Below are 19848 nucleotides of genomic sequence, written 5' to 3'. Positions count from 1 at the left end.
TTCTAGGTCACAAATTAGAATTTCGATGGAATGACACCAAAGGCGATGTTCTCATTTCTACAAAGGCTATAACTGACATGCTGTGCAATGAGACTTTGGCATTTTTTGGTCCAGACGGCTCCTGCAGTGTCGAGGCCACAGTTGCCGCTAGCTGGAACAGACCAATTATTGCTTATGTAAGTACCTTTATTTTCCAGTACATCTCCAATTAGAGAATGAGAGCTTTAGTGAAGCTTTACTTTCTTTTATCTTATCTTGTTCCGGATGTAATGCATTTAAAATCTGATGAACACTTTAATCCTCGTGTACAGCAGCTCGTCCGATCCTTACGCCCGAGCCTTTTAAGTTACACTTGTCGATGAATTACAACTATACACGATTACAGCGTTAATAATAGCCTACTGCATGCATTTGTGTTATAAACTTCAGACATTTTTCCTGTAATAGCTTATAGCCTATATTTGTGTGTAAAGCATAAATATTTTTGCGTTTTTTTTTATAAGTTGTATGCCTTTCTCAGTGACCAAACAGAATGGATGGCAACTTTCCCCCGCCCACGCCCATTTTTCCCGAAATTATCTGATCAAAATTTTGAGTTTGCCATTTTGTTCAGCATAGTTGAAAGGTCCAATAACTATGCCTCTGGGGATGACATGACTCCCCAAGCCTCTGGGGAAAGGGCTTTAAGCTATGGAATTTGCCATTTATTTACATATAGTATTTGTTATTCGGATGAATGCATAAATTTTTGAGGCGGGGAGATTTGACACTGCAGGAAATCACCATTAATGAGTTTTTTTTCTGGGAGGATTTTTCAGAGGGGTAGATTTCTCCACATTATTTTGAAAATAATCAGAAATAAAAACAAACTTTTTTTCAACTGAAAGTAAAGAGCAGCATTAAAACTTAAAACGAAAATAAATTATTCCGTATATGAGAGGTATTTTCCCCTTCTCAATGCGCGAGCTCTTTACGCTAAAGTTCTTCCTTATGTCCCAACTCCTGAAATACAAGGGCTGTTTTTTTAGAATAAGAAGATTTTTTTAAGTGCAAAAAAGGGGTGGGATTGAGGAAGAGGCAGCACCTTTTATATAAGGAATAATTTCTGTTTATTTTAAGTTTTAACGTTGCTCCGTACTTTAAGTTGATTTTTTTTTTTAATATCTAGTTATGACAAAAAACTGAAGCTTACATTGGCAGTTATCCTTTATCTACACCGGATATGACAAGTACCAACCCAGAATTATGTTATTTCTAGGACTTATTCTTAGAGAAGGATCTAAACTTGCCTAAAAAATGGTAAAACAGTCCTTTTTTTAACGATTTTCAACCAATTTTGTAAGTACTTTTAGGTCTAAAAAACCCCATAGGCTACATTTACTTTCAATAATAAAACTCGGTAGATGGATAGAACTGAATCTCAACTGTGGAATGATATTTAAATTTGTGTTTTTCGTTGGTATATTAAAACCCTAGGAAAGCAGAAAAACATCGTACTAAAACTTTCATAGGGGACACAAGCCTTAACAGTTACACTTTTTTCTGCTTTCTACATGTTTTCTTTTCCTGAAAGGCTCTTTCTTACGACTCTTGGCTATTGACAGAGAACTGAGTAAAAGACTTGTGGCCCAAAGCTCTCAATTGTACAGGGATCTAAAGTCAGGAATTGAATGTTCCTTCTAAGAACAGAAGCAACCATATATGCTCATTGCTTATTGGCGACAACAGGCCCTTTGCAATTTAATTTTTTTTTCTTTTAATTTCCAATTTGTTTTTGGACAGACAACGAGTTATAATTTTTAAGTTTAATTAATGTTTACAAGACCCTTTTTTATCGTTAGCTTTAGAACTCCCTTCCTAAAAACTGTACTTATTAATCTCAGGCCTATCCATTCACCGAGCCAAAATTATGATAATACTTAGACTTTTTCTTAGAGGAGGACCTAAACTTGCGTAAAAAAGCAAAATTCTGCTTTTTCCATCGGAATTTTAACCAATTTTAACATATTTTTAATCTGAAAGACGCAGTACCACAATTTTCTGAGGTTAAATTCAGAAGATGGACAGAATTGAATCCCAGCTATAGAGTAATAGAGCAAAAGAGCATTTTTGTCTTTCGTTGATGCATTAAACCGCAGGAGAGCAGAAGAATAACACAACAAAACTTGCACAGGGATTATAAACCTTAAAAAAAGGAGCCCACGCAAAACTATATTTTTCCTTGTTGTTCAAGGAGGCGGGTTGTGAACCTCCAGTTGTAGGTTTACGACAACAGCAATTTAATTGGTGCACTTTTCCAATTTGATGGCATTTTGAGGGTGTTTCAGGCCCTATTTTAAATAAGGCCTGTTCCAGGCCTTATTTAAAAAACCGTTTTTAAAATTTTGGCTGCTATGGGTTGTGGTTCGTTCTTTACTAGGTTACAGCTGCTGCGGTACCCATGAAGGGCAATGATGCATCTTTTACGTCAAACTTTTCTTAGCCACTTCTTCTAATGATGCAAGTGGTCTGTAATTAAATTCGGGTTTTTCTGGAGTGTTTTCTTTTTATCAACTTTCTAAGGAAGCTACGTAATACCAACCGACAGAGAAATGATTAGTTTTGCAATACATTTTGCTGGATACATCCAGACAACTAATCTATTGTTAATTTCAGCTTATTTATACGAAGTCATGCCTTGCTTCGACTAAAAAAAATGTGTATAGTTTTTCAATATTTGTATATGTGACAAATAGTCAATCGCCATTTTTTTTATACAGCTCGTGGTAATGAACTGTAAGTACGGAGTGACTCAGCCCGATAGTAACCGATACTCTGAAAAAAGAGATTTTGATAACAATATCTGCATCAAAAGAATTGGCATCTTATGCTGATTCCAAACATAATATTCATTAAGCTTATTGTTATCAATCAAAAGCTACGAGCCTGATAAAATTTGCCTGGTCTTTGAAAAAGGGGAAACACCCTCATAAAGTCATAGAAATCACACCGTCAGATTCAGGATATCAGAGAGCCCTATTGTAGATTTTTCAAGCTCCTATCTACAAAACTATGGAATTTAGTATTTATTTTTGCCAGAATAAAGATCACGGATGTGTGTTTATTTATTATTATTTTTTCCAGGGGTTGATCGTATCGAACCAATGACCCTAGAAAATCGAACAAAGATGATTTTTTGGGGGTGGGTGGTAATTTTATGCAAGGGGGAATTTTCAAAGAGGAAAATATTTTTAGGGGAAGGAGAGTTTCCAGGGAGAATATCCAGTGAAAATTTTACACGGGTGCTGAATTCCTGACATGCTTTGAAAAACAGTCATAAATTAAATACAAATTTTTTTTTCAGCTGAAAGTAAGGAGCAACATGAAAACATAAAACGAACAGAAATTATTCTGTGCATGAGGAGGATTGCCCCTTCCTCAACGCTCGCTTTTTCATGCAGTTCGTGGTGACGAAATGTAAGTAAGAAGTGACTCGGGTCAATAGTAATCGAAACTCTAAAAACGGACATGTCAGTACATACATCAAAAGAATCAGCTTATTACTGATTCTAATATACTGATTCTTATATACTGATTCTAAATATATAAGATTCATTAAGTTTAGTGTTACCCATCAAAAGTTACGAGTCTGAGAAAAATTTGCCTGGTTTTTGAAAGAGAGGGGGAAAGACCCTCTAAAAGTCAAATATCTTATTGAAAACCATCCCATCAGATTCAGCGTATCAGAGAACCTTAAGTAGAAGTTTTAAGTTCATTTTATGTAGACAAATGTTGAATTTTGCCAGAAGAAAGATCACGTATTAGTTTTTTTTTCAGGGGTGATTGTATCGAAATAGTGGTCCTGGAAGATCGGGAGAGAGTGTATTCGAACGGAAAATAAAAGTTCTGGTGCCATTTCTAAGTGACAAAAAAGATTGGAGGGCAACTAGCCCCCCTCCCACGCCCCTTTTTCCCCCAAATTGTCCAATCAAAATTTTGAGATAGTCATTTTGTTCAACATAGTTGAAAGACCCAATAACTATGTATTTAGGGGTAACGTAACTCATCCCAGTCCTTGAGGAGAGGCTTGTAAGCTATGAAATTTGCCCATTGTTTGCGCATCGTAGTTTTTATTGGGAAGTATGCAGACATTTTTTGGGGGAGGGGGAATATTGTGGTTTGGGTGGGTTTCTATAGGGAGAATTTTTCGCGGGGAGGGAGAATTTTCCTGGTGTGAACTTTCCAGGGGAAATTTTACGCTGGAAGGATTTGACAGAATTCCTATATGAAATTTTTTTTATTTGTCTTACTGTCTCTTGGCCAAGTCAATTTTGCATGTGGAGATGTTCAGCAGGAATTATCCGAGGCTATTTCCAGCGTTTTTGGATTTTCGGGGAATACTTTCCATGGAAGGGGGATTTCTGGAATGATCGGGAAAACGATTAGAAATTAAGAGTCTTTTTCAAATTAAGGTATGCCAAGGAGAATTCTTCAGGCTGAACTGTCCGCAAGAAATTTTATGGCGGTGGGGGGGGGGGGATTTTCAGCGAGGATGGAATTGTCCAGATGGAACTTTACAGGGGATTTGCTCGAAGGGAATTTTATGGGGGTGTTTTACGTTGGAGGAGCTTTCCACAGAGGATTTTTTCGTGAGGGAAGAGAATTTTTCCTGAAGGGTGAGCTAGATATAATGGCATTACTTGAAAAACGATCAGAAATTAAATAAAAGAAAACAAGTTTTTTTCAACTGAAATTAAGGAGCAACATTAAAACTTAAAACGAACAGAAATTATTCTTTATATGGAGGATGGTTGCCCGCTCCTCAATGTCTCGCTCTTTAGGCTAAAGTTTAACTTTTTGTCCCAATTCTGTAAGAATGACTCGTGAAACAGAAAGGCCGTTTAATTAGAATAATAGGTTTGTTTAAAAATTTCTAAACTTTGTTAATCTAAATACTTTTTTTTACTTTTATTAAAATTGTAGACCTAAACTTCCTTTTGAGGCTAATGTGGACCTGGTAGGAGGATTATTGAGCTCAGACGAAATATTCTCTTGAGACACTGTTAGAATAGAATAAAAAAGACACAACTTAAGTTCAAACTTGACATTAGTAACATATTTCCACTTTAGTTACGTCATGTTGGCTTATGTACAATTATGTTTCTGTGTCATTCACCTGAATTTGACCGTGAAATTTTCTCATTCATAAAAGCACAAGAATATATTCAGCATGACGGGTTAATTGCAGCCTTTATGGCCAGTAACCACGGATCAGTAGCTTAAAAATGATTTTAATAGGCCTTTTTTGTTGTCGCACTGACCAGCAGATATAATTAAGTATTTAAACAACTTAATCAGAAGGTCAGATATCTCTTGTGTTTTAGAGATTTTTGTCAGACAACTTAACAGACTCACAGCTTAGTAATGACAACAGCTGAGAAGGTCAGATTCTTCTTTTTGTTTTGTGATTTTTATTTGACTACTTAATGAAGACGACAATTTAATCAGAAGGTCTGTCAAATCTTTTGTTTTTGCGGTTTTGTCAGACGATTTAACAGACTTAAGCCTTAATTATGACAACAACTTAAGTAGACGGTCAAAGGCCCTTTTGTTAGATATTTGTCGGGAATTGTTGATATTTTGTTTTCCCTAGAGCAGTGGCAGCTCGAGTAGTCGTCAAGCATGCCCTGACAGGGGCAGTTGCCGCTGTGAGACAGTTGAGGGTTCAACTTCATCTCCTTCATCCATCCGTACCTCCGGGAGGGAAACGAAGCCCCATAGTGGCATCAAGGTGGACCTTACACGATTTTTTCTAATCAGAACCGTGTCTGCAAACAGTAATAGAGGGAGAACTTGAGGAGTGGCAACCCTCGAGAAATTGTATCATATAAACGACACCTGACTGCACTGGATCTTGACTAATGAATAATTTTTCTCGGTTTTGCTATGTTATCTATTATGGGCTGTCTCCCCATTATAGTATAATATTTGCAGGCATGAATATATAAATGAGTTGGACGTATTAGGCTTTAGATTGCTTATGCAGGACGTCTACTCTTGATAGGAGCGTATTGTCAAGTGCGGAAAATAATATAGTGACCAAGATGGGCCAAGCCTTGCACAAAGCCTCCATTCAATTGAATGTCCCCGGAGACTTGTTGCTGCCCAGTTCTTGGCTGACTTAAGCCCGATTAAGATTGATAGCCTCTAACGGTAGCAGAGGTAGGAGAAGGGGTGTGCGTCTGTGTAAATCGTCTTTCAGGGGCATCTTAGTTGGTTCAAGGTACTTAATCCATGAGTTTAAAGTAGATCAAGTAAACTTGTCTACCGTTCTTCTAAAAAAGTGCTGGTGAGGTTATGTAGAAGTGTTCATGGCCCACTTTGCAGTCCTAATCATAGCAGCATCTTTCAGCTAAAATTTAGTGATGTGGTAGACGAATGGGGGTGTTGATTATGAAGAGATTGAAAACAGTTGCTTGATTCTGGTTCAAACATGGTGCTTCTTGCCTATTTTAATGCTGGAAATTTGACAGGGGGTGGCGCTGAAGGGGCCACTAGGTCACGTTGTTCCTCTTATAACAAAGGTTGAAAACTCTTTTATGATTCCCGTTAAGTCAAGGTGTAACATGCTGCCTAACTCTCTGCTAAAAACTTGGCGGTGAGATCGAGTGCAGGGGGGGGGGTGCTCTAGGGGTCACTGGATGCTAGTACTCAGCTTGTTTTGCTCTGAGTTTGGACTTCAATCAGTTTTCAGACAACCTTACGGAAATTTTATAAGTTCGACATAGGTCGTTGGAGCTCCAGAGTGATTTAGAAGCCTAGAATGGAATTATTCCTTTGCTACTTTGAATTTATAAAGCTAAGAAATCAGAAAAGCAAGTGCTAGAAAACTTTCACCAATCTAATTTTCTTTTAAACTTATATCGCCTGTTATCCTATGTCATAGTTGTTCGATTTTGCGGAAGAAGGCTATTTTCAAGTTTTTGACTGATTTGAAGGGCTTGAACAGTTTTGTTACTGAATGTTTTTATTTTTATTTTATGTCCCCCTCGGCCCCGGGTACAGATGGACCCAAGATTGCACAAAGCCTCCATTCATACTAGAGGTCCCAGGGACTTCTTGCTTACCGGTTCTGAGCCAGCTTAAGCGCTTCGTGTAGACTTGAGAAGGTGTATTAGTCGCTATCCTGCGCTGGTTTAGAATTCTTTTTTTGCTGAGACCATAATAATTTCAGTGATTAAAATAACATAAAAATTGCATTAGGAATGTTATAACGTTTAGAAATAACTATCCTATTTACATTTTAACTGATGAATTCAGACGTTTTGAACTGGACATGAGTAGTAATCAACGTTATAAATTTATTACGTGATGTTAAATGATGGGGGATGTTTTGCCCGTAAGTTCATTTTAACCTTTCAAGAGGCGGTAATTATAGTTTCTAGTACTATAAGGTCATTCATGTGATCTTAGTTGCCTTCACTGTCCTTTCTGTGCTCTGTGGGGCCTTTACGTTTCTTCCTATGTTATTTGGGGACTTTCTATGCTATTTTCAAAGAGAGTGACTATCCCCATGCATATAGGTAAACATTTTTACAGGGCATATACACCTTTTCAAAGAGAGTGAGTATAACTTGATTGGTGATTGGGTTTTGAATAAAAGGAATAGTTTTCTTTACAATTCATATTAGTAAGAGAATTGAATTCAAAGAGAATAGTTTATTTGCGAGGATATTAGTATAGGAAAAATTTAGAGGTTCCTTTACATTATTGGAGATTAATGAAGGAGTCGACTACAGCACAAGTGATATACCAGTACCCACTGTGGCTGTGGAAAAAACCGCTGGTTGTAGACTGTCTTGAATGGGACACTATGTATGCCGGATGCGTTATATCATTAAGCAAATTTAAACAGGAGGAGCAGCTATGTTTTGCTGGAAAAGTGAATATTCACCTTATAAATAAACTTCGGTCAGCATTAGATGTCCTATCGAAATATATTGATGAGAAAAAAATGCATCAGTGAATATTATTATTGTAATTATGTTCAATAAAATTGTTTCTAAATCAATGTTATTTTTTTCTTTCTATATTAGATTAGCGTATATTTTTTAGAGTACAAAAAATTCTGGTTAGTCTGAAGTTGGTTGTGGGAGAGTTAGGACTCTAAAAAATGGATGGATTAGAGAAATAGCGAATCATGAGAAAGCTAGTGAATATGGAAAAACGTTGGATTCGAGATGCCAATTTTCTAGAGCTGTATATTCAAAGGAAGATTGTTTCTTGATGTCTGCTTGTTGATATAATGGAAACTGATTCTCCATCATTCGACTACTGTATGAAGCTTCTACATCGTGGTCCAAATGCATTTACTCAATTTATTGATATATTGATCACAACAAGGCAAAATGATATTGTGGATGTGCTTTTAAATATTAGTTTAGAAATTTAGGACTTTTTTCATGAGAAAAATGGTACTCAAGGATGATTTACCCCTCTCTCATTATGTCAGACAATTTTGTTGTTGCTAGCTCAGTTTCATTGTGGCAGTGAGAGTGTCAAAACATGACAAAATGTTCCATACATGTCCACTATGTATGTACACACTAGGCAGCTGGTCATCATGTGAGAAATGCACAATGATTAATGAGTAGGATGAAAAGTGTAGATTATGCAACCAGTGTAAATTGCATAGAGGATATGCAGTACAAATTAAAGGTTGTAATTCCTGTCTTGAAGAGGTTTGTGACTCTCACCCTAGAGGCCACCTATGCTCCAATTGTCACTATGATAAATGTAATCAGTGGGAGAATACATATCCCGGTATGATTGGAAAGAATCCTGACCGTGATTTTAGTTTATTGCTACGAGATTGGTATCGTCGTGGTTTTAGATTTTTCTGGGAGGAGGAACTGGGTCAACGATTCAACTGTTTGAACAACAAGAGAATATGTTTTCTACGTCATCGTTGTGAAGACAATGGGTGTTTTGATTATAAGCCCACTGATTTTTATTTGGCTGTGACGGAATGTGATTCGAAACTTGAGGACACTGTTTGTGAAATTGCTTCAAATAAGCAAATTGAAACACGTGAATTCTATAGAATGAATGGGAATAGTATCATTGACTATACAAAGAGATATGACAAGAGTGAAGTCACGCTCTACTGTAGAAAATGTGACCCTGACATTGCAGTACATCAGGATCAGTACACTGTGAATTCAGATAATCTACCTGCACTAGTTGTTGTCGACAAATACCTACTAGTGTATGAAATCTAAAGAGTAGAAAAGTCGTTTTATCATGTATATAATTTTTTTTTTTATTAATAAACAATTTCACATACATTTTTAGAACATTTTATTCTTAGGGCACTAAAATCAATATTAAATACACTTGTAAGTATATTCTCCACTAGAAAATCGTTCAATCGAGGTAAGTCAACGTAGATGTCGAGAAACTACTTGTAGGTGTAGCCACGACATCTGAACATGAAAAAGAGTAGTGCATGAAAGCTACATGTCTTAGTCGTTAAATCCTGTACTCTTCATTGACTTTCAATAATGGTTTTCCCATTGCTTTCAACAAAGTTGCTGATGTATGGAGTATAGAATTTATACGATAGGCCAAGAGGGTCAACAGATTCAATATTCATCGCTGTTTGAAAGACGCATACCCAAAGACCTGTCTTCAAAGTCGATGGACTGCTATTAAAAATTATAAAGGTATTGTTAACACTTCGAATTTGTTCAATGAATTCCGAAGATATGCAATAGGACTTGTACTGGGACATGTATGGATCCATACTAAATACATTGATTATTTGGTTTGTTTTCATGGTGCTAGGTCTAGTAGAACACTGCCGTCGGGTGTGATTTCCCAATAGGTTTCAAATTTACTCAGTGATATTAGCGTGATACTCTCAGCCAGAGCATTGGCAAATGTACAATCTAAAAGTACATTCTCTGTTCGTAATATGCTCATATCCTGTGTCCCCGACAGGTCCAAAACAATTACCCCGTGATTGTTTGAAAACATTGAATTAGTTATTCCATTTTCAATTAGTTGAGAGTAATGATCCAGGGATTGAATTGTAAAATCGTACAGAGTTCTATGGGATTTTTTGTCAAAAAATAAAGTGTACAGTGGAATACCATTCACCTTGCACGCGAGGCTAGATAGACCGAAAAATATATAATCATGGGGGGATTCAGTCCAGGATCCAACGGCATTGCCATTCTTTACAAAGACCAATGCCAATTTTGATTGAATTTCTCTATTGATAAATGATGAATCACTATAGCTACGAGAACCGGTGGCAATGTGACGTTGATTGGTGATTGTATGGGGGACAAGAAGTTTAATGTTGTTACCATTGGCTCTTAGCTTTTCCAATGCCAGTGTAACAGAGCTCATAACCTGTTGTTTTCGGACGTGGAGAATTGCCGATGTGATAATGACATTTGCATCGGGTGCTGCAGGAAGTATTTTTTTCAAAATGAAATTTGATGGTGCCTTCTGTAACTTTATGTCAATCTTGAAATTGGGGGGTAGCCATTGGGATATATTGAATATCTCATGATTTAATTTTCCAACTAGATGATACTCGTGGGTCACTGCAGTAGTCAACTCACCGTCAGTATCAACACCTGATCGATATTCATAGCCTAATGATTGTCTTCTCAACTCCTTGTATGCCTTTGGCGTCATCATCATAAAGTGTATGTAGCTTGCATAGTTTGATAAATTATTGCTAGTGCTCACCAATTTTCCATTAATAAATACATTAATTTGTTTGAATAGGTTGTGTAGAATACAGTTTTAATAAGAGAGACCAGCGCCGGCATATGGAGTTGTATTATCTGACTTTTTCTTCACCGAAACATTTAAATCAATAAATGTTGACGACAAATCAATTAAATAGTCTTCATTGGAAAATATTTGAAAGTGTATATTTTCCGAGAGGGGTTGTTGGGGGTGAAATTGTTCATATTAGCCATACTTGACACTGACATAAAAATTTTCAGAATTGAATAGATTCAATGAGGAACTAATTGATCGACATGATTCCTTGTGGGGGAGATAAGTCGTCTTAAGAGAAGAAATGCTTCTTTGATCTAACAATCTTTTTCTTTTTCTTCTTCTGCTTATTGGCCTTCGTGGTTTTTTTTCCTCATAGTCCTTGTTGATGTCCATTCCTTCCTGCCTGGGTGGAGACTGATGAGTGAATGACGCGCACGTATCCTTTTCAATCCCTCCCCATTTTGTCGAGATTTTAGTTGCTCACCAACGGCTCTTGCTGAAGATCTAATATTTTCCTTAACACTCTCCTTGAAATTCTTGCCCGACCCCCAGTCCTGTAGTGTCGAGGCAGCAAAATTTGATGCAGCAGGTATAAGATATTTTCTGGCAAGGGGTAGTGCAGAACGAAATAGCCTAGCAAACCAGCTACCAAGACCATAACCAGACATTGTAGTACGCCCCTTGTAGTAGTCCAATCCATTGCCTATTTGACGTGGACTCAAAGCATAAACATAACATTCAATATCGAGGCGGACAAATGGAATTCTAATATTGTTAATTTTAGGTTATTGTGCTGTCGTTGACAATGGGTCGAAAATGACATGTAATCACTGCTAAGCCTTTTGTTATTGCTAGAGGATCACCCAATTCACTTCTTAGTGTTAACTGGCAGAGTTTCAAGTACGAAGTGTATACAGGAACATACTGAAGATGCTTTATATTATAGTGATGAACAAGTTCATGAGTTGTTTTTCGTTCAAGAACACGTAGGAGGGAGACATTTGAATTACCGACTCTCGACGTTTCCACAAAGGATGCATAGACAAATGTGCAAGGCTCCAAGTCGAAACAAGTTTGATAATCATCAAAAATAACTTCATCCATATTTTAAACGAGGCGCGAAATCTCCCCGATTATCGTATTTTGTTTAAGGCAATGAGAATCTCTTAGAACGTCATTGAGGATATTTGTTTCAGTGTCAACAGGTGAGCTAATGTAAATACTATCATGTTCCAATGAATAATTAAAATGGAATGTACCATTCCTACGATATAAGATTTTTCTATTGATTGTACGACACGAATGTGTCATATTATCGTATTCAATATATTTCAATTCGGTATGTGGATAATCACTAGATTTAAGTGCTTCAACCCATTCATAGTCGACACAGTCTAACCCAAGCATAGCCCAATCGAATGTTATAGGTTTCATATCGAGCACTAGATTCTTTCTCAGGATGTCATAGGTATTTTTGAGAATACAGTCGACAAGAGCCACTTCATACGCGCTGTCAAATTTGATGGCGGGGGAGAGTTTTTCCAAAAATGACTTGTCGTATTCAAGTCATTGTAGAGAGGATCGGAAACGTTGGACATGAAAGTTACAAAGAAATCATTGGGCATTGTCAATATCTTCAACACCGATCCAAGAATCTAAATCAGAGTTGTATCCTAGCCACCGTACAAGTAACTTTTTCCTACCCCTGCGAGTACGTGTCTTTAATATCTTTTCAATTTGATAGATTTCACTAGCATTTTTAACTTTTTGCAGTTCATAGTCATAAAAGCCGCCGAGAATCTCTTCATCTTTGGTATCACGCAGGCGATAAGTTATGGGTTTAGTGTCTAGGATTTTTGCCACTTTAAGAAGTTCGGTGGACCACAAGTAATTCCCCTTTTCAAAAACATTAGTTGTTCTATTAATTAGGACAGTATCACCAACATTGAATTTATTTTTCTTCTTGACAACCGATTCATTGGAATATTGTTTAAGAAAGGTGTCAATTGTATCATGATCAGAATGATGAACTTCCGTTAGCATAGAGTTTGGAAATGAGCGAAAATGTTGTTGATCGTGAATCGAAATTTTATTATCAGACCCAGGAGCTTGAGCCTGTTTATAATTCAGTGTGCAACATGTCGAAAGCAGTTGTCGACCAGTTTGTATCAATGGTATGACTATTGAGGCCGTAACAAAAATATGACTATGGTAGAGACGTTTACTATATTTATCCAGTATTTTTGCAACATGGGGATTACCAAATTCACTACCGCGATCCGTTTGAGCTTTTTTATATGAATCCGGGTCGACAATACTTTCAATGACCTGAGCAACTTCAACACCTCTCTTTGATCTCAATAGAATTGCATATGCATAGCGACTAAAAACACTGACTGCAAGTAGAATGTACTTGTACGGTGAATTGTGACGTCTTTGAAGCTCATCTAAAATCAGGAGATCCGCTTACATTATTTACAGTGGGTAAAAGGCTTTAGTTTTTCGATATTTATTAGCATAAAGTCTATGATTTCTATGCAGAGTGTAACTTGATTCAATTTGTAGATAGTCTTGTACACTTTTAGTGTGAACACCAGTGACTTTGGAAAGAGTGGTGGGGGAACATAAACTCCCCGCCTCACCAATATTTTCATAAACACCTTTCAGAACTTCAACCATTTTGAACGTAAACACGTTGTGTAACGTCCGCTACCCTTTTGTATACTAGCTGTTGGTGGTGGTGATGGTGATGGTGACTTTGACTTGATACGTTTTCGATTTTGTCTAGCTATCAGTGGTGTGCTAGTATTTTCCAAAATTTATTTAAAATCTTTTTCTTCTTCAAGTTCATATTTTAATGGTGTCAATATTGATGATGATGATGCATGTTCATTTAATTTTTTTAGAATTTGTCTATTGTTAATAAGACTTTTGGGGAAGTTTAATGTATTTAGAAAGTTGTATAGATGAGCGTCAAATGATAATAGTCCTTTACGATTTGTAACCATGTCATAGATTAAATCAAGTAGATTATAGCTCTTGCCCTGAATTATGATCCCTTCCACTTTGCTCTCAACTTGAATATGATCTTGACCACATTCCAAGAGATAGGTTAGGAGTCGTGTAATTTGTTCACGATATGAGCGGGGCATTAGATTTCCAATTTTCAATTCAATTGAATCCAATTCCTCCTTCTTTAATTGTGTTCCAGCAGCAGCAGTAGACTCTTGAGGAGATGAATCTTTTTTGGGATCAATACCAGCAGCAGTGGGCTTCGATCGATAGGACTTGTGTTTGTCCACTCGGCGAAGTGCATCTTGAAGTAAAAATAGTTTTTTATCATCGTCAATATTTTCATTGTCAATGAATTTTCTGAGATTGTCATCAAAGTGTTCGACGGGTGAGAGAGAGAGTTCTATTGTAGTCATTTTATAGGGTTTTGCAATCTAGAGAAAACTGTTAATAAGGCCTGCAATTATTGGCAGTAAAAGTTTGAAAAAGATACCGCCTGCCTGAGGAAGTCGTTTCCTTTTAAAATTCTTTCCTTTCTTTTGAGAGGCTCATGTATGTACAATGGAACGATGCCGCTTTACCTACTGCTTAACTACTTCTGGCAGTTGAAAATTACCCTCGGTCAAATTTAAACAAATTTCAGATATTAGATTAATGAAATCATTGTCAATACCATGTTTGAGTATTGCTTTCCTAAGTGGAAGTTCTGAAGTGCTTAGAACTGAAAACAAATGTCTATTTTCATGTTGTTTCTTCAGTCAAGATAGCGACTAATAGGTCTTTTTAGTGTTCACAGGGAGATATACTGTAATTTCATTTTCGAAAATATCTGTGACTACACGCAGATCCTAGGGTGTATTTTGATTAAGATCCAATAGGATATAAGAGTGGGGTTTCTTAGTTGCCTGATTGTATGCTGAGAGCAGAAATTTAGGGGCACCTGGATAGATTTGTTTATTGAGGGTTATTAGCGAGCTAGAATCACGAACAACTCTGTAGATGATATAGTAGGTGCAGTTCAAAGCAAGTGTTCGCATACATTTGCTCTGATGAAAGAGATTGTGTAGAACCAGAGTAACGGAATTCTGTTCATGATGAGAGCGAACAGTGAACAATTGCAGCATTTCCTGGGACCATTGTTCAATAGATTTAGCCAGATCGTCAATGATCAGCCAAGAGTTTGGTTCAATAATGTTGAAAACATCAAGTCCCTGTATGAATTGTATCTGCACCAATTCTATGGTGGTGGCAGCAATTGCTTTTATTTTATCTTATGACTCCTGCCAAATACTGTAACAATAGTATATTTTTTCGGCTTTTCCACAAACATTTTATCGCAATTTTTAATTATTTTAGTTAAGAGTGTTGTTTTGCCCGAAATTGACGGTCCACACAGAAACGATCTGAATGGTGTTTTAAATTGATACATGTTCCATTCAACAGTTCACCTTGACAACTAACTGTAGACCATAATTGTCTAATGACTAAATAATTTTCCCTACTACTCCTTTCAAGAATAATAATAAGAAGAAGAAGACAAATAAAGAATCATATTTTCTTTTATTATTTGCATAAAAAAGTAACAATACATATAAAAATGCACATTAAACATGAAAAAAATACACTTCTTTTTAAATTTATTTATAATGAAAATACAACATTTACATAGGCACACTGAGATAAAACACTTAAATAAATTCACTTTTTTTTAATGAAACATTTACAAAAAAAATCTGCTCTAAGTAAAAAAAAAAGATAACTTTGATAGTGGCGGTGCGCCCCCCGCTGGCGGCCGCCCCCCCTGGCCGCGAAGCCCCCCCCCTCCAAAGGCCGCGAGGCCCCCCCAAAGGTTTTAGGAAATAATTTACAGGACTTTATTCAAACCGAGACTTTCCCTATGGATAACATATTCGGCCCGGTCTGAAGTTAAATAGTGTCCAAGGGGGAGGGTGGTCACACCGTCTTGACAAACATAGAGCTTGTCGGAGATGGTACTCATGGCAATTTTTTCTACATTTACAGTAAAGTTTCTGTTGTTGAGAGAACGAATTGCCACCAATTTGGCTCTTGGAATTGTATTTTGAACAATACAATTCCTATAAATGTCCATGTCGAAATTCTTATCCACATAGCGCGTGGGTACTCCTTTGCAACGTTTCTTGATTTCCTCACCTTCGGACTTACAAACATACCACGGGAAATCATGTCGCTTCCCGTTTCTGATTTAAAAAATAAAAGCTGATTTGGTGCCCGACGTTTCACTAGCTCTGGGTAAAGACTATCCCAATTGGTATAGTCCATCCTTGAGCTGATAATCTCACTGTGCGCCAAATCATCAATTAAATTTGGGTTTTTTACTTTTAACAGTAGAAAATCCGTGTCCCCGTAGCAGACCTCTACTTGCCCCTTTTTCGGCCACTGTACCCTAGCCACATTGTATTAGAATTCCAACATGAGCTTTTCAGAGATCTCCAAGATCGCACTCCCTGCAGCAATATTTTTATTCAGGACAATGCTTTTTTTTTATTCAATAGTACCGTGTCCGGGCCAATGATTATGAAGGAAGTTTAATTTTGATCGGCCATAATTCAAGCACATGGTTTGGGGTCGGTCACGGCGTCAACAATTCCTATTGTGAACACTCTCACACATTTTGTCGAAAGCCGAATTCAAAATGAGCTTATAAATTTATTTTTCGGCCTTCGTCTACACTGCAGAACGTTTGTTGACAAAAATGTCAACATAAGTTTCCAGATAGGGTTTTTGACTTAACTGGAGTGCTCTGTGAACCTTTGTGACGTTGAAACCCTTGTTGCACATCCATTTTAAAGCTACATGATGTACAACTATATTTTTTGCGGCAGAAGGTCAGCAATAAGTTTTTGTTTTGAAGGTGTCCAATGAAATCCATCCACCTCGACTAAACGCCTATTGCGAGGGCTCAAAGAGTCCTTAGTCGCAGGTCTATTGATGCATGGGAAAACAAAATCTTTTACTGAACCGTAAAGCTCGACTGGTATCTCCCTATTAATTTCAAAAAACAATTCAACCGGCTCAGTTTCCTTCACACTGTCGTCGTCAATGTTGGGAAAATGGCGAGCTTGAGCGTCATTGAGCCATTTATAGTCACCGCGAGGCAGTGCATAATGGGACATGGCCGAGGGGTAGAGAGAATTCATATCAAGGAAAACTGCATCCGATTTTGTCCCCGTCTTCTCTCCTGTTGGATCAGTTTCTAAGATACGATCCCCGTGAAAAACAAATCCACCCTTCATTGACCTTTCAATGAAAAGGTGCTGATCAATGTCTGTGATTAGCCCAATTTTTTCCCCACTAATTTTTAGAATGAGGTCCATCACCAGATGAGGAGATGAAAAATAATAGCCTAAATCAAGATTAAATTCCTAATTGATTTTGTCCGTATTTTTACACATAATGTCTAACAGATTTAACGCGTCACTCGACAAATAGAGCTTGCAGTAGTCAAAGCCATTTTTAAACTCTCTTTCTTCCAACACTGTTTTTAGCACAACTGTGTTTATCGGGGGTGCACATGCGATCGTGTAGACTATCGTAAAATGATTCAATCAGTTCAAGAGTTTCCTCGGTAACTCTCGACATGGAACAACAATAGTCATATATATACACACCCTTGACTGTCAAAATATCGTATAAACCATTTGGAAATTGTTGCTTGAGAAGGGGGAAAGCATTGCAGCCGTCATCGTTTTACTGCACTTGAATTAATTCGCTCAATGATTTGGGGAAAAAACTATAGGAATCTAAAAAGCGAATTTTATTCGTGTACTCAACGTCGTCTTCAGCAAATTTCCATATAAATTCCAAAAAAGCAACTTTTCCAATGATTTAGGTATGATTTTGTAGGTAAAGCTGTCTATCACCCATGCATCATCCACTGTTCCATTTCTTTGAAGATGTACCAATGCTGGTAGCACACACTTCAGATCATAGATAGAGTTATGTATAAAAACCGGAAGAAAAAGTTGCTGTTTAATTTTGAAATTACATGAATTGTGAGCCCTCTACAAACCCAGCAAATTATCCCCTTTTCTAGTAACAGCTGTTCTTTATCCGATAATTTAATTTGGTACTTGTTGTTTCACAATAGTGAAATTGTGGTATTCGCCTTTTTCCTTACGGATATCAAAAGCTTTTCCAGGCGGACCACCTAATACACAGCCAAAAAAAACTATTAGGACTGCCATTTATAGATGGTTTGCATTGGAAAACGCAACTAGTTTGTGCTACTTGACTATATTTGGATTTGATGTGTCTGATACCTCAACCAGTCTTGTTTCACAATCTAAAGATATTTTATCAACTTGTAGCAGGGAATTTTGGAAATTTTTAAATTGTAAAGTATCTTTGCCTTCTGCCGGCATTTCAATTCTTTGATTGTCATGAATTTTGCAACGGTTCATGTGGTCTGAGAATGTTTGCTCATTTCGAAATGGAGAAAGGCACATGGGGCAATAGAAACGTTCCCCTTTCTTCACACCTTGGGATAGGATTCGACGTATTGCTGTAACGGGGGAAAAATAACCATAAGAATTTACATCTTTGGGAGGCTCGTAAATAACACAAACCCAATTTTTAACATTATCTACTGACGGTGTCCTCACTGAATACAAAACTCCTTTTTTATTTGGTTTTTTCCCCTGTCTACAAATTCAGTGTCATACTGAAGAACAACCACCCCCACCCCAAGATTTTCATTTTTTTCTCGAATATGCTTATTTCTTTCAAGGACACCGGATACTTCCCCTCTAAACAGTCAAAATTTACTTTAGGGAAATTTTCTCCACCGTTACGTGCAAGGCTGTCAAGATTTTTCATTGACGATTCTTTGTTTAATGTTTTATGGGCTGCTGCTAAAAATGCATATTTAAAGCATTGCAGCCCCGTGTTAAAATTGAAACACTGAACCCCTCCTGAAGCAGACAAATCTGGGTGGCATTTTATTTTTAGATTACCCGCTCCCCTTAAAATCAAATCTTTTTTAAAATCTACTGAGATTCAGATCAATGTGTTCAATGTATAAGATTGTGGACCCACTTCCCCTCTCATTAAACGTGTCCAAAGTTGAGATTAGTTTATTCACCCAGTTGAAAAAGTTATCCTCAACTTCGTTTAGACCAGGGTAAAAAGTCTGGTTGCCAGTTGAAAAATGAAAATAAAAAATATCCCCGGATGTTCCCTTTTGTAAATAAACTTTTTGATTCACTGATGCTTTAACTCCCCCTTGACCCCCCCATGTCTGAATTTGAATGTTAATTTTCGCTCAAAGTCTGACAAGGTAGCTATGGAGGACAGTCACCGAATCAGTTAAAATATATCTCCCTTCAACCACAGTTTCATCGGGATGGTTAAAATCTACCCTATATGTTTGTATGTGACTTAGAGCAGACTTTAACAAATAAAATTCACGTAATTCCGAGGACATAGCACTATTTTCATGTCCTGCACCTATTTGTACAGGATCCAATTCACTAATAGTAAAGTTGTCATCAAAAATGTCCCTGGAAGAATTAGGCCCAACAATTTGCATAAGACTGTCCATTTCTTCAGCTGTAAATTGAAAATCCAGGCGGATACCAAATAACATACTTTCACAAGCATCATCATCCGGTGAGAGGTGGTAATTATCAATGATACTTTGAAGTCTTGGACCAGGGAAGGCAGAAGTTTTCATGGCTTCCCCCTGAAACTAGAAAATGAAAGGATTAAGTTTTTTTTGACGAGAGTTTTATCACAATTATAACACACTTTTCTTTTGTTATCAAACAATTTTTTTTTCTTAATTGGATTCGAATTTATCAAACAAATGCATAATAAATTACAAATTTTTGCTTATAGTTTTATTTACAAAACAATGCATTATAAATTACAAATTTTGTTAATAACACACATACACACGCGCGCACACAGGCACACACACACACACACATGCACACACACACGCTGAAATATTCTTACAGGTTGAAAATGCGTTTCTAACCCCTTAGCCTATATTCCAGTAGCCTATAACGTGCT

The 19848-nt window shown here is 37.0% G+C and overlaps 1 protein-coding gene across 1 annotated transcript in view; it reads left to right on the top strand.

Moving 5' to 3' along the window:
* The window catches only part of LOC148954418 (receptor-type guanylate cyclase Gyc76C-like), a 269197-nt gene that overhangs the window by 64558 nt on the left and 184791 nt on the right, over nt 1–19848 (top strand). Inside the window, exon 2 of the mRNA XM_089086478.1 lies at nt 7–176. Within this exon, the coding sequence (XP_088942604.1) occupies nt 7–176 (170 nt within the window). The remainder of the gene's footprint in view (nt 1–6; nt 177–19848) is intronic.

This window comes from Artemia sp. Qi Xiang Cuo, chromosome 3, assembly GCF_049724085.1.
Source record: "Artemia sp. Qi Xiang Cuo chromosome 3, ASM4972408v1, whole genome shotgun sequence".
NCBI classification, from domain to species: Eukaryota; Metazoa; Arthropoda; class Branchiopoda; order Anostraca; family Artemiidae; genus Artemia; species Artemia sp. Qi Xiang Cuo.
Note: the sequence above shows the minus strand (reverse complement) of the source record. Positions and strands in the feature narration are given on the sequence as shown.